The 21,529-nt window shown below is 36.4% G+C and overlaps 1 protein-coding gene across 1 annotated transcript in view; it reads left to right on the top strand.

The window, feature by feature from the left end:
• Positions 1–1,530: 1,530 nt before the first annotated feature.
• LOC141718495 (uncharacterized) overlaps positions 1,531–21,529 on the top strand; it is a 55,730-nt gene continuing 35,731 nt past the window's right edge. Inside the window, exons 1-3 of the mRNA XM_074520878.1 lie at positions 1,531–1,602; positions 20,694–20,858; positions 20,907–21,113. Of these exons, the coding sequence (XP_074376979.1) occupies positions 1,531–1,602; positions 20,694–20,858; positions 20,907–21,113 (444 nt within the window). The remainder of the gene's footprint in view (positions 1,603–20,693; positions 20,859–20,906; positions 21,114–21,529) is intronic.

Raw genomic sequence — 21,529 nt, 5'->3', positions numbered from 1 at the left:
CTCCCAATATTGACCTCGTAACTCGAAGTGCCTTTTCTAAACCATCAAGTTCCTATTGACCATGACTTAGGCCTTACACTCTAATGACCTTATACTATCTTACAACTATGATGGTCAACCTAGGCCTCTCTCATAAGTGCTCTAAAACTACGCGATAAGTGAATGTGCTCAATATAGTGATTTCAGGATGACAACAATGGTTTCTTGAGTGTAGTTGACACCCTTAAACCTCAAGTTAACCTCCTAAACTTCTACACTAGAATCTTCTGATCATAAGGCAACTCCCAACCTTGGTGTGACTCAAAGGCCTAGCTTGGGCCTCCCTAGGCCTAAGCTTAAAGTCCTTGGTTCCCCTGTTTTCTAGACAAAAAAGTGTCCTGATTTGCACTAACTTGTGACACCTGTTTCTAACTCAATTCCTATGAAATATGGCTGGAAAAACACCTTTGACACTCCCTCTATCTAGAGCCAACCAAGGCCTAGTGAGGGCCTACACATGACATGGTCAAAACTCCCCATTTCTAGGTTGCGGTAAAACTGTCCCCTGCTGGACAGATTTAGTGTTTTCACTCGTGCACCTAAACAAACGACCTACAAACCTCTAACAAACACCTAAAATCTGAATTATACCCCTAGTAATAGCTTCTAGTGTCTTGGACTTCAAATTGCATTACAATGACGAGGTCAAATCTCATCCTAAACCTCATATTACCAAACTGAAAATCTGCAGAATCTAATGTACCCCTTTCCACCATGTTTCCCACTTGACAAACCAAACTAAACATCAACCAAAACCCAAACTAAACCTCAACCAAGTTAACCTACTGAACTAACACTCCCACACCTAATATTGGCTTGGTGGAGATCATCCTTACCTAAGGTGTAATATAGCAAAACAAGAGTTAAAACATTACACTAATTACAAGTCATCACAATTTCAAAAATAACAACTTAAATCCTCCATATATATACGAATCAAAATCATATAACAAGGAGCACAAATCATAATCAATATCTTAACTCAACTGAAATTAGAGTTTATTAACAAAAATCAATCAAATTATCAAGAACTTTCGAAAATCATGAGCGGAACCTGTGCGTGCCTTCGAACTTACAAGCCAAAAACACTATGGTTCCATATAAATTTCATCATAAAATCAACATTCAAGCCTAGAATTAACCATAACTAATATGATCACTTAGCATGCAAAGAGTTTTATCAAGTTTTTTTTTTAAATCCACCAAGCTAGCCATTCTCAACCCCACAAGTCATGGCCAAATGGATTAGGGTAAAAATAATATTTGAATAAGTGTGACACACTCATGTATAGCCATTCTCAATCCCATGATAATATATCTCATGGTAAAATCCTTAGATTCACAAGAATCAAGGGTGTTCACTTTGAGTTTAACAAAACACTACCATGCAAGATCAAAACATAGGTTTTTCATCATGAACTTTTTGGATTATAAATGAACAATATATGGGAAGTGAGATTACTTAAATGGAGGGTGAATGTTTGAATGAAAATGAAGGAGAATGGGGGTGGGGGCTTCGACCGAGAGAGGCTGAGAGAGAGGGCCGAGAGAGGGAGGAGGGAGGTGAGAGTGGAGTGGAGTGAAGTGAGAGTGAGGTGAGAATTATGACAACTTGTCCTTAGTTTTATGGTTTTGATTTGACTAAAATGTGAGTGGAATTGAGAATTGACAAAAGTAACCCTCCAGCAAGCTTGTGTCATTTTGCATGCAAGGATAAAGAAGTAACTTGGCTAGTGAAGAAGTAGTTAGTGGGGTTAGAATTTCCAAATTTGCCCTTATCCTGTGTTGGGACTAAAATGCATGCATGGGCAACTAAGTAATTTGCAAATTAAAAATCAACTAATCTATATAAAAAAATTTCTATAAATATAAATACACTTCCATAAATCACAAAATATAAATTATAAAATAGCTTATGATTTAAGAAATTTTTGATATAAAATTTGATTTCTTTTGTTAAAAGATTATAAAATGAAATACTTTTGATTATCATTTAAAGATACTAAATATTACGATTTTCCCCTTTTAAAATTTTTGTATAAACTAATACATTAAACACTTAATTTATAGGCACTCGACATATAGATCACCCATATCTATAATTCAAAATAATTTAAATCTCAATTATAAATACACAATTATATATTTAGATAAGTTTTAGAAATACCGTTCGTAACATCCTCTCCCCTTTAAAGGATTCTGTCCTCAGAATCTAGGAGAATAAGTGAGGATATCGGCTACGCATATCCGAATCTTGTTCCCATGTTGACTCTTCAACCCTGGAAATTTTCCAAAGTACTCTTACCAACTTGACCAACTTATTTTTAAGACTCTTCTCTTGCCAGTCGAGTATTTTTGGCAGGTTGCTCCACAAAGTACAGGTCTGCCTGAATCTCTATAGGTTCATATTCTATCACATGGTCGACATCAGGATTATACTTCTTAAGCAATGACACGTGAAACACATTATGCACATACTGATACTGGGGCGGCAAAGCTAATTCATATGCCACCTTCCCCACTTGACTCAAAATTTCAAAAGGACCAAAATATCTAGGCACTAACTTCCCTTTCTTTCCAAATCTAGACAATCCTTTCCTCAGGGATACCTTCAGTAATACGGCTTCACGTACTTGGAATCTGATATCTTTACGTGTTGGGTCCGCATACTTTCTTTGCCTATCTTGAGCAGCAAATAATCTCTTCTGAATCAATTTGACCATCTCATGTATTTGTTGTACCAATTCCGGACCTAGAATCTTTCCTTCTACCACTTTATCCCAACTAGTTGGTAATCTGCACTTCCATCCATATAAGGCTTCGTATGGTGGCATGCCAATACTGGAGTGATAGCTATTTTTATAGGAGAATTCTACCAATGGCAGGTGGTTGTCCCAACTTCCCGCAAAATCAATCGCACAACTACGCAACATGTCTTCAATTTTTGAATTGCCCTTTCGCTTTGACCATCAGTTTGCGGATGATAAGTCGTACTCATGTTTAACTTTATGCCAAGACTTTCTTGAAATTGCTTCCAGAATCTCGAGTTAAATCGTGAATCTCTGTCGGAAACTATCGATATAGGCACGCCATGTCGTAATACGATTTCACGTACATACAATGGCCCAATCTGTCCAATGAAGACTTCTCATTAATTAGAAGAAAATGTGTCGACTTCGTAAGGCGATCAACTATAACCCATATAGCGTCATGTCCGGATTTCGTTCGTGGTAATCCTACTATAAAGTCCATGGCAATATTTTCCCACTTTCATTCTGGAATCTTTAAGGGATGAATTAATCCGCTTGGTCTTTGATGTTCTGCCTTCACTTTCTGACAAGTATAACACTTCACAACCAATTCCACTACTTCTCGCTTCATATTCGGCCACCAAAATTCCTGCTTCAAGTCCTGGTATATCTTGGTGCTTCCCAGATGGATTGAAAATCTTGAATTGTGAGCTTCTTGCAATATCTCATTCTTCAATTCAGTTACATGAGGAATCCAAATTCTTGAGGAAAACCTTAGTATACCTTGCTCATCCCTTTGAGCACAAATCTCTTCCCCGGTTAGTTTATTATTGCCTTATTTCATCACTTCTTCCTGACATTTCTTTATCTTTTCCAACAATGTTGGTTGAAAGATCATAGTATGGCAAATCTCTTCAACTTTTCCGCAATCACAAAGTTCTAATTCAAATCTCTTAATTTCTTCAGATAATTTCTTTGGTATTGCTACCATATTCAACCTCTCCTTCCTACTCAAAGAATCAGCTACCACATTCGCCTTTCTCGGATGATAATTTATCGAGCAGTCATAGTCCTTAATCAATTCCAACCATCTCCTTTGCCTCATGTTGAGCTCCTTCTGAGTGAAAATATACTTTAAACTCTTGTGATCCGTGTAGATCTCGCACTTTTCTCCGTAAAGGTAATGTCTTTAAATCTTAAGTGCAAATACTATAGCTGCTAATTCCAATTCATGTGTAGGATACTTCAATTCATGTGGTTTTAGCTATCTTGACGCATATGCAATCACCTTGTTATGTTGCATTAGCACACAACCCAGACATTTATGCGAAGCATCACTGAAAATCACAAAGTCTCCTTGAATGTCTGGTAATACTAACACCGGAGCTGTAACGAACCTCTGTTTCAATTCTTGAAAACTATCTTCATATTCTGCATTCCATTCAAATTTTTTATTCTTTCTAGTCAACTTAGTTAATGGCGTGGCGATTTTTGAGAAATCTTTAACAAATCTTCTATAATATCCCGCCAATCCTACAAAAACTTCGCACTTCCGTAGGTGTCTTTGGTCTCTCCCAACTCATAATTGCCTCAATCTTTGCCGGATCTACTTTAACTCCTTCACTTCCAATAACATGTCCGAAAAATTGAACCTCCTTTAACCAGAACTCACATTTAGAAAACTTGGCATGCAACTTCTCTTGTCGGAGTATCTCCAATGCTATCCATAGATGCTGCATATGTTCTTCAACTGACTTTGAATAGATAAGAGTATCATCAATGAATACAACTACAAACTTGTCAAAATACTTTTTAAATACCCGGTTCATCAGATCCATAAATGTTGCAGGAGCATTAGTCAACCCAAAAGGCATCACTAAGAATTCATAATGTCCGTATCTTATCCTGAATGCTGTCTTCAGGATGTTGTCTTCTTTGATCTTCAGTTGATGGTATCCTTATCTTAAATCAATCTTGGAAAAGCACTTAGCTCCTTTCAGCTGATCAAATAAATTATCTATCCTTGGTAGCGGGTAACGGTTCTTAATCGTCATCTTATTCAACTCCCGATAGTCTATACATAACCTTATGCCTCCATCTTTCTTCTTTACAAACAGAACAAGTACTCCCCATGGTGACGTACTTGGCCGTATCACTCCTTTGTCCAACAATTCTTGTAGCTGGCTCGCCAACTCTTTCATTTATGCTGGTGCCATTCTATAAGGTGCCTTCGAAACTGGTTCCGTACCTGGAGCAAGGTTGATCTCAAACTCAATTTATCGATATGGCGGTAAACCTAGTAGTTCATCTGGAAACACATCTGGAAATTCGTTACCTACGGGAATATCTTCTATGCTGGGGCTATCTCTTTCTGAATCTACTATATAGGCTAGGAACGATTCACAACCTTTCCTAAGCAATTTCTTAGCCTGGACGATTATAAAAAATAGTCGTTCTTGCCTCTGTCCCTTAAATACCAATTTCTCTCCACTCTCCGTCTTTAAATACACCTCCTTAGATTTACAATTTATCTGAGCGTTATTCTCTCCTAACCAGTCCATGCCTAACATTATATCAAACTCCCCTAACTTGAAAAGTATCAAGTCAACTGAAAATTTATGTCCCGAGATATCAATGTCACACTTTGGACAGAATTGACTCACATGAATCTTCTCTTGGTTCACAATTACCACATCTCTTACCTTGTTCAAGGTCATTTTATCTCATTTAAGTTTATCAACAAAAGTTTCTGATATAAAAGATCTAGTAGCTCTAGAATCAATCAATACCTTAGCTTCAACAATATTCATAAAAAGTTTACTTGCTATCACCTCAGAATTCTGAACATCGTCCTTCATATTTAAATCAAATGTTCTTGATGTTGCTTGTGGAGTTGTTGTAGATGGTGGGGGTAATGCCAATACCTTAGCTGGCATGATTGCACTGGTACTTGCCACATTCATCAAAGTCTTGACTGGTCCAGTTGACTTGCATTCCCTAGCTATATGTCCAATCTTTCCACACTTATAGCATGTAACTCCGACTTCAGTACCTTATACTCATTAGCCAAATGTCCCTTCTGGTTGCATCTATAACATGTCATGTTCAACTTATTACACACTCCTCGGTGTCTTTTTCCACAATGCTTGCACTCTGGTCTCTGAAATCTATTTTCTCCAACTTGTCTTTGGCTTGACTGGCTGTTCCCCTTATGATCCTGTCTCTTATTCAAATTTCCCTTCTTCTGAAAATTTCCACCTTTGTGGAATCCAATCCTTTTCACACTCCTTTCTTGTGAGCTTCCAGCTTCAGACTTCTCTCCATAAAATGGAATCTTTCTCTTTTTGTTATCCTTTTCTTTCCTTGACTGTATCCCGTTACTCTCAATTATAACAGCTTTCTGTACTAATCCAGCATAAGTATCAAGTTCAAACATAGCCACTCTATCTCTGATCCAAGGCTCTAATCCTTGTTGGAATCTCTTTGCTTTTTCCTCCTTAGTGTTCACATACTTCGTCACAAACCTTGACATCTCCATAAACTTCTTCTCATACTCCAATACAGACATACTTCCTTGCTTCAATTCAAGAAATTTAAGCTCCATCTGATTCTGCATATACTTAGGGTAATACTTTTCCAGAAATAACTTCTTAAACCTTTCCCAAGAAACCGGCTGATTTGCTTCCATAGCTTTCACTGAATCCCACCAATAGATGACTTCACCTTTCAAAAAATAAGTAGCATATGGCGTCTTCTGATCTTCTCCTAGTTGTACCAATTCAAAAGCTCTTTCCATTTCCTTAATCCATGTGTTAGCTATTATGATCAATGGTATCAGGAAATGCAGGTGAATTCACATTCTGAAAAGCTTTAAAAGTGACAACTTGTCGAGGTGGTACTGGTGGATCAGGTGGTTGGTGTGGTTCACGATTATCTTGGTTTTCAAATTGTTGTTGAAGAGTTCTTTGTTGTTGAGCTATAGCATTTGTTTGCTGTTGTAAAGTTTCCAGCAATCGAAGAATATTAGGATCTGTGGTAGAAGTTGTTGTTGGGTTCTTCTTTCTAGGTGGCATGATCATGAAATAAAAGTTATATCAAAACAGGTATATACAATACAGATAATTCAAGGTTAGGGTGTCACATGTCATTATATTCACATATACGATCGGGTTTCAAATTAAACAATAAGGGTGATGCATAAAAAGGCGTAAAAACAATTGAAAGCAAATAGAACGATAGTGCATAATTATCGAATTTAGTGTCAAGGTACATCAAGATCAGAATAGAGTCTGAATCTAGGGATAATATGCTTAATTAAAGAAAAACAACAGGGAATTCTACAACCAACAACACAATAACATGAAAAATAGATAATAGAAAGAACTAAGGCTCCACTCCATGAGAACGGGGTCTGGTAGTCTTCTCCTCATGAAGCGTCTTCATAATACACTGGAGCTCATCCGCAATCATCTGGTAGTATACTGGCTGGTACGGTCTCGGTACGATGGCATCTCATCATGCTTAGTGTTAACGTACTGAACCAAAGTCTCAAGTCTCACAGTCATCTGCTCCTTAGGCTTTCCCCCATAATTTCGGCTGTCCGGATATATGTTCTTCAATCGCTCTAATAGTCGATCGTACTTGCCCTGAAGCCTGTCGAACTCACGCCTCAACTCAGCATACACGGAGAAAGCAATTGTGTCAGTCGGTTCAGAGGATGATGAGGAATGTGCCCTTTGCTGCCAAACAATGTATAGATATAGATATAAGAGAATTATTAACGATTGATTCGCTTAAACTATACTCACACTCTCGCATAATATTCTATAACCTATGCATATATCCTATAACCTATTTGGGCTATTCAGGGACTCTAAACCGTAGCTCTGATACCAAAACCTGTCACACCCCAACTTTAACAAAAGAAACTATAAGAATAATTACAATAGTTATCAAAAGGAAAAGAATACATCCGAAACCAATACCTTACAGTTTGGGGTTTGGAACAGCCCAACACTATAGAATGTTACAACTGATTTCAATATCGAGTCCTCACACAAACGATAGCTAGACTACCTGAGCTCGAACATACGAATCGGCATCATAACTCTTACACGCGGTCTGCTTGAATCTAACCATATCTAGCTGAAATATCAGGGTGAAAGCAAGTAGTGAGCCAAATGCTCAACAAGTGCTATATAATACATAAACAAAAATGGAAGGATAATAGTGGAAATGAAAGATCCAATAATATAATAACAAGAGATAAACTTTCAGGGTGATAGCATCATTTATTTATAACAAAATAATTAAAAACCATTTCTTTATCAAAAACCATTTAATGACGCTACGGATTACAGCCGATGATCAGCCGCGAAGCAATCCCGAACCTCGCTGGGTTCTAGAATATTGATGGGATCCCTAGGCAACCTTTAAGCCTACAATTTAACGGCGGAAAGGACTTGCGTCTCAATCCAGGTCCACTATTTAAAGAAAACATTCGTCCCCCTTTGGGACTGAAAATCTACTTTTAAGTTTTTATTATATAAATTGATGCCAAGCGACAGTTAAATTCTTAAACAGTGAACATCTTAACAAGGGTTCTAGATCAACTTCGAAGCATATGGGGTAGGTTCAATCAATTTTAAGGCCATGATCAACTAGGCTAATACCTTATCAAATGGAATTGCAAAGTTTCTAACCACAAGGGGTTTAGTAATGAGGTTCAACGGGGTTATTGAATAGCATAAAGGAACTAACTCAAACTAGGTTCAATGTAGTGGTTCCAGATAAGACATAGTTATTAAAATATAAAAAAAGTAAGCATCATTTCAAAGTGTAACAAGGTATCATATTTTAGGGGTAAGAATAGAGTTATCAAGAAATCATGAACAACTTTAAGGAATAACTGACTTTTAGGTGTTAAGATAAGGTTACTGAGTATAACTCATACAGGGTTCAACATCACAATTACTTTGGTATACTAGCATGGTATGACTTTTGAATTACTCACATATAATATAGAAGGTAGATTTGACACCACTTGGATCATGTATACATGTATATCAAGATGAATTAGACTACTCGAATCATTTATAAAAGCTGGGTGAACACATACTTGCAGTGTAAACAAAAAGGTAGGTTGAAATACTTGCATTGAGAAATGCTTGACTTGACTGGCAGGTAGGAACAACTGGGAGCTTTACTCGAATTTAATGGCAAGTTTACCCTCGTCTCGTGAGCCTAAACAAAATAATAATAACCTCATTATAATATATTCTCACTAACTTAACCTAATTATAAATTGAAATTAAGCACATTGGCACTTAGGCCTATATACACATACATGCTTGCAATTACCTTATAAACATAATATTTCACATAGCCACATATGCTCAAATAACACATTTAAGTACATAATTATATATCAACACACTATATTGCATCACTAAGCTTGGATGATCTCACTCCACTTACTTAAGTCATTTAGTTGTGCTAAACTAGTCAAAACTCCAAATATTGACCTCATAACTCCAAGTGCTTTTCTAAACCATCAAGTTACTATTGACCCTGACTTAGGACTTACACTCTACTGACCTTATACTATCTTACAACTATGATGGTCAACCTAAGCCTCACTCATAAGTGCTCTGAAACTATGCGATAAGTGAATGTGCTCAATATAGTAATTTCAGGATGACATCAATGGTTTCTTGAGTGTAGTTGACACCCTCACACATCAAGTTAACCTCCTAAACTTCTACACTAGACTCTTCTGATCATAAGGCAACTCCCAAACTTGGTGTGACTCAAAGTCCTAGCTTGGGCCTCCCTAGGCCTAAGCTTAAAGTCCAAGGTTCCCCTATTTTCTAGACAGAAAAGTGTCCTGATTTGCACTAACTTGTGACACCTATTTCTAACTCAATTCCTATGTACTATGGCTGGAAAACACCTCTGACACTCCCTCTAACTAGGGCCAACCAAGGCCTAGTGAGGGCCTACCCGGTCAAAACTCTCCATTTCTAGGTTGCGGTAAAACTATCCCCTGCTGGACAGATTTAGTGTTTTCACTCGTGCACCTAACCAAACGACCTAAAAACATCTAATAAACACCTAAAATCTGAAGTATACCCTTAGTACTAGGTTCTGGTGACTTGGGCCACAAAGTGCATTACAATGACGAGGTCAAATCTCACCCTAAACCTCATGATACCAAACTGAAAATCTGCAGAATCTAATGTACACCTTTCCACCATGTTTCCCACTTGAAAAACCAAACCAAACATCAACCAAAATCCAAACTAAACCTCAACCAAGGTAACCTACTGAACTAACACTCCCACACCCAATATTGTCTTGGTGGAGATCATCCTTACCTAAGGTGCAATATAGCAAAACAAGAGTTAAAACATTACACTAATTACAAGTCATCACAATTTCAAAAATAACAACTTAAATCCTCCATATATATACGAATCAAAATCACATAACAAGGAGCACAAATCATAATCAATATCTTAACTCAACTAAAATTAAAGTTTATTAACAAAAATCAATCCAAATGATCAGGAACTTTCGAAAATCATTAGTTGAACCTATGCATGCAAGCCTAGAATTAACCATAACTAATATGATCACTTAGCATGCAAAAAGTTTTATCAAGTTTTTATTTTCAAATCCATCAAGCTAGCCATTCTTAACCCCACAAGTCATGGCCGAATGGATTAGAGTGACTACAATATTTGAATAAGTGTGACACACTCATGTCTAGCAATTCTCAACCGCATGATAATATATCTTATGGTGAAAGCCTTAGATTCACAAGAATCAAGGGTGTTCACTTTGAGTTTAACAAAACACTACCATGCAAGATCAAAACATAGGTTTTTCATCATTAACTTTTTGGATTATAAATGAACAATATATGGGAAGTGAGATTACTTAAATGGAGGGTGGATGTTTGAATAAAAATGAAGTAGAATGGGGGTGAGGGCTTCAGCCGAGAGAGGCCGAGAGAGAGGGCCGAGAGAGGGAGGAGGGAGGTGAGAGTGGAGTGGAGTGAAGTGAGAGTGAGGTGAAAATTATGACAACTTGTCCTTATTTTTATGGTTTTGATTTGACTAAAATGTGAGTGGAATTGAGAATTGATAAAAGTAACCCTCAAGCAAGCTTGTGTCATTTTGCATGCAATGATAAAGAAGTAACTTGGCTAGTGAAGTAGTAGTTAGTGGGGTTGGAATTTCCAAATTTGCCCTTATCTTGTGTTGGGTGTAAAATGCATGCCTGGGCAACTAAGTAATTTGCAAATTAAAAATCAACTAATCTATATAAAACAATTTCTATTAATATAAATACACTTCCATAAATCACAAAATATATATTATAAAATAGCTTATGATTTTAGAAATTTAATGATATAAAATTTGAAAATATTTGTTGAAAGATTTTTAAAAATCGATTTTTCTTATAGAATGAAATACTTTAGATTATCATTTAAAAATTCTAAATAATACGATTTTCCCCTTTCATAAATTTTGTATAAACTAATACATTAAACACTTAATTTATAGGCACTCAACATATAGATCACCCACATCTATAATTCAACACAATTTAAATCTCAATTATAAACACACAATTATATACATAGATAAGTTTTAGAAATACCGGTCGTAACAAGAACTAACTTAGTTTATTTTTAAACGGCTATTTTGGGCTAATTTGATTGGTTACTTTATGTTACTTTTTAATTTTTGACAGTTTATTTCTGAGAAAGTATAAAAACTAATTTCATTTCTATTCTTTACATTTATCTTTCTCAAAGCAATTTCTGTAATAACTCGAATTTTTGAGACCTTGTAAAACATTTAATGAATAGTAACCCTGACGGACGGGAAATGTATTTTAGCCCACACTATGTAGTACATGAGGAAATGAGTTTCGGAGTTGATATTACGATTATACGTACTAAATGAGTGTATGTAAACGCTATTAGTTTTCGAAGAAAACGAATTTGAAAAATGACCGTATTTACGACTCATCGAGGATTACGGGTATCACAATATAATTATGAGATTAAAACCCTACGGATTTATATTCAAGTATGATAATTAAAAATATAAGGAATAAATACTAAAGGAATTACGTCGCGAACCATTTACGAGTAAGTATTACGAAAACGTTTAAGCGACCGAGCGAACGCGTAAACGATTAAATAAACGTAACACACTAACTAAACAATGGTAAGAAATTAACCATGGTTACTTCATCAAATAGTGAGCTAACCATAGGATGATCAAGCTAGCTAGCAAAATAGTGTGCTAAGGAAGCTAACCCATGAAGTTAGCTTGTAACCTAGCAAGCTACTTAGATTTTGTCCCCAAGATTTCCAACAAGAATAAACCTAGGATTCAACCCAGGAGAATAAAAATCAAGTGGAAGATATCACACCCCATTTCCTAGAAGCAACCAAGAGAAGCAAGCATAAATACCCCACCCTTCACTTCTTCCATTCGATAATTTCAAAAAGGGGGAGGAATTCAAAAATCAAAACTCAAGTTCAAGCCATGGTAAAATCATCCCATTAATCCCCAAGCTTCCTAGAAATTAAACTAAGGTAAGAAAATTCTTTCATCTCTTTTTATCAAGGTTTGATGGGTGAAATAAAATCAAGAAAGTCACTAGTGAATAGTATTAATAGTAACCTCTCTTTGGTTTATTGATTTCAATGGTGGTTTTAGGTTCCAAAAATCATACCAAGCACTTCCAAGCCTCCACCATCCTCAAGAACACATCTCAAGCTTTCAAGAAAGCTAAAAATGTTTGGCCCAACTTTATTTATGATTCATTTTAAGATCCATTTAGTATGTGGCAGTAAACCTAGTTCAATGAGTGGTATTGATGAAATCCTTGTGTTTAAGTTAAGTAGATTTAAGGTTGAATATTGTTGCCTAAAGAACATGATGTTCTTGAGAGGAGTTTGTGTTTTGATGATTGTTGGTGTTTGTGTTAAGAGTTAGGGCGTAAACGAAACTCCGAACGTAAACGTAACTCCGTTAAAACCAACAAATCGTAACTTTAAGTTTCTGCAGAAAATCCCGAAGTTGTAAACTGTAGTTTCTTGAAAAATAACCCTCGATTATGATGTTATAAGGATCTCTTAGGCACTTGAATCGCTTGATTCCGATTTGCGGATCAAAAGTTATGGTCGTTTTACTAAAAGTGATTTACGCGACAAAAACTGCTACGAATTACGAACTTTGAAAATATAAAGGATCGACTTAAATGTGTTCATAAATCATGAAATTTTTACAGAGAGTAACATATTAATTTTCCTAACTGTCATAAAAATTTCAAGTGAAAATAGTGATTTCTCACTTTTATAAAAATATCGGAGCCGAGGCCGCGCGATTAGAAATCGTAGAATCCATAAGCGGAGCCGACGGTGATAATGAGAATGAACCTAAGATACTTAGAAAAATAAAGTGACCATAATGTGAATAATTACTTAAAGGAATAATAAGGATAGTATAAGTTGAGAGGGTGCATAATAAGTAGCATATGAGTGCGAGTCGCCGTAAATTAGAACGGGATCTAACGAAATGAATTATGTTTATGGCTATAGATTTCCGAGCGGAACCTAGAGCATCCTCCACCTCGAGATACCCATGCAAGTTTGCGAACCCAACTCCATTTTACTGTTGTGTTGCGAAAGGATTGTTTTACTATCATTGCATAAATACCATGCTTGCCATGATACGTAGTTGTTGAATTTTTGCATAATTAAGCGATGTTGTACGATAAGTATATATCGTGAAATGTTTATTCCGCTATAAGGGTGACATATTATATAAGACCGAGAGTCGGTCAGGAATTAAGATAAAAACCCGGAAATCATTCCGGTGATATTATAGGACGATTAAAAGTCCATAATAGTACGTTTTAAAGGGACTCAACGTCCACTTACGAGACATTAAAAATACCTCGAACTTTTATTAAAACGATTTCCTAACGATCATATTCCCTCAACTATATTTTATTGTTCAAATAATAAATAATATGTTCCTATTCTTTTATCATGGGAGTAGTATACCCCAACAATTATTTATTTCAAACCTGATTAATCATTAAAGATTATTAACTACGTAGACATAAACTAGTTGAGGAAGATTATTTTAAATATTCTTTTAGAGAGTAAACTCATTCGAGGTTTAATTATTTATCGAATATCATTTAATTATTTGTTTATTAAACGGTTATCATTGATTTAAAAATCATGGAACCGGATTTAAACTACTTTCTGATTTCGAAGATCATTCAAATAATTTCAGATCGTCAGAGAATATTATCTCGACTTATTTAGTATTTTGAATATAGTTTCAAGGAGAAACTTTTTCCCCCTTATTTAATTATCTTTTAACAACGGTCAACTCACATCCCTAGTACTTCCTCCGAAATCTTCGGAAGTACATATATATATATAAAGTAAATCTATGCTTATCAACAAGCAAAACACTTGGGGGAAACTTCTATGTGGTTCGAGTTCTCGAGATATGATAGGATTTCCTAAAGGATAAGGGAGGGGTAGGATCCAAGTACTTCGTGTATTGGATAGACTACTGGTACCGTAGGAGACGGTACAATATGTACCTAAGGACCTGCGAAGTGTGTGTATACCCGAAATGAGGACACATAGACCTTATGCGGCAAGGGTGATAACCGGGATACGAAGGTGTCGTCCTTCTACTAGTAAAAAAGGTTACTTTTATCGCAGTACGACTGATCATCGTATGCGGTGGCTCCAACGAATGTCCTAATTCTTCCAATTAGAATTGTGATGCAATACCGTAACCCAAGCCTAGGTGCTCGGATTACCTTAAGGTATTCACATGATATTAAAATCCCTTAAAAGAATTGTTTTCATAAGAAGGTGTGTATCACCAAGGAAAACTATTTTTGAATAAAACATAATTATCATATATGATGTTTTACATAAGTTATCATACAGTCATTTTCATACTGTACATTATTATGCTGGGCATTATAGCTCACACTTGTTTTCTTAAATTGACACAACACAACAGTGAATCAAGATGCCTGCCATGAGAACCACAACCAGGTAACGGGTAGGAAATGGTCAGCTGTTCCGTAGATTGTTTGGTGCTTTACCACAGGTAGTCCGAATAATCTGGATTAGTTTTCAGTTGTTTTTAGTTCGGCTTATTTATAAGTATGACTTTTGTAAGGTAATAAACAAGAAACGTATATTTGGCCGGAGGACTTGCCTTACTTAAAGGTTACTCCCCCGTAAGATTAAATCACTTTTGGGTTGTAATAATTATCACTTGATGGTTGAAATTACTCTAGATATGATGGTTCATTTCCAAGACAATAACCTGTAAGTGTGTGTGTGTGATATGTGTGGGGTCGTGAAGCGTGAGTATTTATATATTATAGTGTGAGTGGTGTGGTTGTAATAGTTTAGATGGCATGGCCTCCGAGATTCCTGACCCCAAATTTTGGGGCGCCATAGAAATGGTATCAAAGCCTTAGGTTATCAAATCTTGGAAATGATAGGACATAAAATACGTACACATAGGAATAATAAAATAATCAATTAGAACTCAACTCGAGTTCATCGTCGGGCTACATGGGTAGTCTTGATAGTTTTACCCTCAAGGGAATTCTGACTCGAAGTTAGTAACACCTTACCAATTGTGTCAGGTACCAGTGGAGCCTAGGAGGGAGATTGACCCTGTTGATGATGTCATGGTTCCTGAGCTGACCCTACTCCCGAGCCAGAGAGCCCACCCATTGATGATTCAGATGATGACCTTACTGAGGATGTCCTAGAGGAGGAGACTGGCCTTCCTGTCCCCATAGCTAATGGCGTTGAGATGACTCAGGGAGTTGGCATAGGCTAGAGGGATGTAGAGATGTACCCTCACCCGACTATTCGCTCTCCTACACCACCCCCAGGGATTCAGAGCCCTACGCCCTATACTGATGATGATGAGGAGGTGATACGTGCACATATCCACGAGGTTTATGACATATCCTCTAGAGACCCAGATTCACCTTTACCACCACCGGCGACCATACATGTAATATCCGGGATATATCGTGTAATTATTTTTGCTATTATATAATTATTATGTGTGTTCAGTATCTATTTTGTGAGCTAATCGTTAAGTGTTATCTGTACTCGAATATTTAAAAATAATATTAATTGAGTATTTTAATTTTTATATGTCTAAAATAAAATATAGATAATTGTCATATCTTCCTAATTATTTTTATGTTGGTTTATGGATTTATAAGAATCATATGAAATTTCTAAAATCTTTTTCCGGGTAATTAAAATCTATTTTATAAAAACAGGAACCAACCGACGTCACCTGTTGTTACGTTTTTGGAACCCGATACTCTTTCGAGAACTCCTTTCTAACCTAATTGTAATATTTCGAGCATTTTCCATGTTTCGACTTTTTCGATCCGGCGTACGGTTTGTCCTGCGCGGGTCCCAGCGTAACATTTTCGATACAATATTCGTTTCGGTAAATCAATAAAACCCGTATTTTCGATAAACAGGAGCTTTTTATTAAACTATCATAATTATCACTTCGTAATACGTGTAACTAGGCGCTGAGACCAAGATCGCAGTACAAATTGTACTGATTTGGATAATTATCCCGAAAACCGATACCGTTTGGATCAGTTTTTACAAATAAACGTACCATTTTATATCCGGAATGATCCAATGGGATACAAATTTTCCGTAATTATAAATAGCCTTTTACCGTATTTTATTTCGTATCAAAAATCATTTGCAGATAGTTAATTCTATAATTTTCAGAGAAAAACCCTAATTACATAAACTGTTCTAAGAATCAAACAGCAAAACGAAGGCGTTACCGATCTCTGTTTTCAAAGCTTGAGTAACCAAAACGAAAGATTTGAAGTGTTCTATCAGATTCTGAGCTTTGTTTCACTGCAGAAATCAAGGTTATTTTTCTAAAAATTTATTTATTTTCGAATTTATTTTATTAAAAATATGAATTTTTGTTCGGATGATTGTTTGTCTGATTTGATGATTGCATGTTGTAGAGCTTGTTTTCCTGATGATTTTCATATGTCATACGTCTGATTTGGAGCTCAATAACATGTTCAAATTTGAGTTTGATTTTCGAATTTTAAAATTAGGGTTTATAACCCGTATGAATGTTCTTAATTGAAATTTGGGGGTTTCTTATTCTGTGATAGATTGATGTTGTGTTATAGTGGGTTGTGTTCTCTGTGAAATTTGCAATCTAGTCGTATAAGTTTCATGAACCAATGAGGTCTGTAGAGAAGGGAGTTGTGTTTTGAAGTTTTCCGATGTTCGCCGGAAACTGGAAAATTTCACGGCCAAATTCCGGCCAACTCAGGGATTGTTTGGATGAATTGATTGCATGGTTGTATTCCTGGTGTTGTGTAAATGTGATCTGGAGGTGTTGGTGGGGTGAGGACGCCGGGAACGTGTACTCCGGCCACCTTTGTGTTTTCCGGCGACGGGGTGTAAAAATTGTAGTTTGGTCCCTGGACTTTTGGGGACGATACAGTTAGGTCCCTGAAGTTTCCAGACTTTGCAAATTTAGGATTCCTGTTTATAAAATGTTTAAAAATCATATTTCCTAATTATTTTTATTATAAAAATTCATTTTTAATTTCTGAAAATTCTAAAAATTATTATTTTAATTCTGAAAATTATTTTTAACTCACAAATAAATCTAAATTAATTAGTGAATTAATTTCAGTTAATTTATAATTGATTAATTGGTCAATTAATTAATTAATTATTAATTGATTTTAATTAATTATTTAATTAGATTTAATTATTTAAAAATGATTTAAAAATTTTGAAAAATAGTTTCGAGCTTTAAAATATTATTCTAAACTATTTCCAAGGCTCGATAATTATTCTAAAATTATTTCGGAGCCAGAAATGGCCAACTGAACCCTGTTTATTAACCCGAAATTGATCCAACGACCCGTTTTAATTCCGAAAAATGTTTTAAAAATCATTTTAAATACCAGAAAGCCTATTTATGACCTGAGACTTCTTTATAAATAATATATCATTGATTACGTGATGTATTATGTGCTATATGTGACTTGTTGATTGACTATTGGTCTATATATTCGGTGTTTACTTGATTATTGCATAACTTTCAATCCGTTAATCGGATTTGGGTAAAACGAAGGGTAGATAGAAGTATGTGTTGAATAGAATTCCATGAGTAAATTATTGATAGATGCTTATGATATGTGAGCAGAAGAGGCAAGACGTAGGAAAGGGAAACAGATAGTTGAAGAGTAAGACGCTTGTGATTGGAAATAAGTGCAGTGTAGTAAGCTAATATCAGGCAAGTGTTCTGAACTTTCTCGAGATATTGTAGTATTTGATAGTCAGATTGATATTGCAAGTGCTTTGAAGCACTGAAACCTAAACTCTGATTCCAGTTATTGTTCTTGAGCCATAAACCTTATTCTTTCTAGACCATTGATTGTTGTATACCTAAACACAAATCTCAAGTATACGATATTACTCCACAAATACATGCAAACAAAATCCCAAACACTGAACTGAATTACTTGTACATTCAATCATTGTATCCTATGCATTGAAAGCCCAAATCTTTGAAACCCTGAAATGTTGATTCCTTTGTTATCCAATTCTTTCATTACCCAGCATCCAAGTTTTTAAATTGCCTTATTGATCCTTACAAGGATTGAAACCCTTTCATTGTTAAACATTTATTGTTGATAATGATTTCGGTTAATAGTTTATTATTGCATATTCTGTTACTATGTTAGAATTGGATTGGTTTTTATAAAATTGTGGACCAGATTCTTGGTCAGACCATATAATGGTCAAGTTGGGCCAATGTGTGCCTTGGATCCAGTAGTTAGAGCAATGCTGTGTGCCTTGCTCGGGGTTAGTGCGTGACTGATCAGCAGCCTAACCTTGGTTTTTAAATTAAAAGTATACTATCCAATTCTAAATCATAATCCATTATTCACTTGATATCATAATCATATTCACCTGATGATCATTATTCTCAGTTTTGTCATTATGACTTGCTGAGCTAGTTAGCTCATTTGTGCGATGTTGTTTATATTCTTTCTAGTTAAAAAGGAACCAGTTGGTAGCAAGGATCCCCAGTCCAGCGCGAGAGCTAGGGGTTCAGGTTGAGAAAGCTGAGCTAGTAGGTTTCTTTTGGGATAATTTAAGTTTGTAAAAGTTTGTAATAATGTTTAATACTTAGTTTGAGTTTGAAATAGTTGGGATTTGAACGGTTTGTAATATATTAGTGTGTTTGGCTTGTGTGCATACTTTAACCTGTTGCGGTCCGTGGTGGTTGGTAAGTAGGGTTACTGCATATATTATTATTATCTTTATTATTATTATAAGAAGGTTATAATCAAGGTGTGTATATGGACCCCAAACTTCTGACCCGGGTTTGGAGGGCGCCACAGGTGTGGTATCAGAGCTACACGTTATAAGTCACTGACACAAGCCTAGGTTGACGGGAATGGGTAGAGGGATAGGATTAGAAGTAAGGTATAGGATGATAGAACATCGAGATATTGGGTGTTATGGTATAACCGGTATTAGTATAGTTTGCGTCGTGGTACGAGATTCTTATATTGCGATATAATTTCAGACAACAGCGATGACCGACTCTTTTATTCCCGTATCAGCTGATCACTTAGAGCCTTCAGTTGGAGCACCAGCATCGGATCCACGTCCTGTTATTCCACCAGCATTGGCTATTCTACCCCCACCGGTGTTGTAGCCCGTACCATTGCAGGCCATTCCACCTCCAGGCATGAGGCCACCTGTCAGAGGACCCCCACCAGCTGATTCAGATTCCACTAGGCATTCAGTAGCGAGTGCCCCATTCCAGTCTACATTGCCCCCAGTTCCTTATTACCGGTATGAGACTCTTCTATTAGAGCGTGATTCCTTGTTGGCTCAGATTAGAGAGTTACAGCATATCATCAGGACTACAGATATTGATCGTGGTGTGAGGGAGCTTCGAGAGGAGATTCATGTGACACGGAGGGTTCTTGAGGCTAGGCTACATGGAGCTACACTACCTGGCAGAGGCCCTGATGCACTGCTGGGCTGGGCTACTGAGGTGATGGAGGACTTTGAGAGGCTGGCAGGACCAGAGTTTCCTTGGAGCTGAGTTAGAGATTCTGAGATGGAGATGCTGAGCAGTGTTGTTATGATTATGTAGTATGGACAGTAGTGTATAGCGTGTATTAGTAGACTTTTGAGTTGTATTTATAGACTAGCGATGCTGACTAGTGAGTAGGTTGTTGTACCCTTTTTGCTTTTACTCCCGAAGCGTCTTTATGCTTGTACTACCTAAAACTTTTGATCTATATATATCAGTACCTTTTTCTTTTCCAACACTGTCATTTACTTTATTACACCTGTTTTACTTTACCTTATTTATTGCACCAGTATACCCTGTGATACCATGTACCCTGTTTTCCATAACTGTTTATATTCTGTAAAGAAGCATGTAATTTACTTAGTATAACTGTTTTCAAAAAGAGATATTCCTGTTTTACAAAACTTTTCTTTTATACAAAGATTTGATTCAAAAGCTAAATAAATTGATTGATTCTTTACAGAAAATGCCTCCCAGAAGAAATACCCGCCCCAACACCCAGAATGAAGAAACCAACAACAACAATAACAACCAAGATGATACAAACCAGAATGTGAACCCAGGACCCATGGACCCAGCAATAGCCCAGATTCTTCAAATCTTGGCCCAACAAACAGTTCACCTGGCACAACAACAGCAGAGACAGACCAATCCCCAGGTAACTTTCAAAACTTTTTAGGCAGTAAACCCACCAGAATTCAAGGATTCCTTAGAACCAATTGAAGCAAATGTGTGGTTAAAGGAAATAGAGAAGGCATTTGCCTTGGTAAAAGTGAAAGAGGAGCAGAAGGTTGAATTTGCAAGTTACTATCTGAAGAATGAGGCCACCTATTGGTGGGAGATGGTGAAGACATTGGAAAACACAGATGTTATTACTTGGGAAAGGTTTAAGGAATTATTTTTAGAAAAGTATTTTCCTCAGTTTGTTCAGGATCAAATAGAGCTGAAGTTTTTAGAATTAAAGCAAGGGAACATGTCGGTAACAGATTATGAGGGGAAGTTGGAGGAATTGTCAAGGTATGTGCCGTCGTATGTTGATACTAATAGAAAGAAAGCTAAGAGATTCCAGCAAGGCTTGAAGCCATGGATCAGAGGGAAGGTAGCTATTTTTGAATTGGATACCTATGTCGGGGTTGTACAGAAAGCTATGATCGCAGAGATAGAGAGTGAGATGTTCCAGAAAGAAAAGGAAAGCAAGAAAAGGAAAGTTGAGGGAAGTGAGGGTCAGTCACAAACAGGGAAGTTTCCAAATTTTAAGAAGGGCAAGTTTCAGCCAGGGAGAAGTTTTAATTTCAGGAGACAAAATGCAGGAGACGGAGGCCAGGGCAATCGTCCAGCTAATGTGAATCATCCGAATCAATTGAGATTAACTTTTCCAAATTGTCAAGTATGTGGAAAGAAGCATGGGGGAGTTTGTAACAAGTTGAATGTGGTATGTTTTAAATGCAACCAGAAAGGGCACTATTCGAGGGAGTGCCGAAATCAGCCAGCAAGAGAGCCAACAAATAAGGATCA

The sequence above is a fragment of the Apium graveolens genome, chromosome 4 (genome assembly GCF_009905375.1).
Source record: "Apium graveolens cultivar Ventura chromosome 4, ASM990537v1, whole genome shotgun sequence".
NCBI lineage: Eukaryota > Viridiplantae > Streptophyta > Magnoliopsida > Apiales > Apiaceae > Apium > Apium graveolens.
The sequence above is the reverse complement of the archived record's forward strand: the minus strand, read 5'-3'. Positions and strand labels throughout refer to the sequence as shown.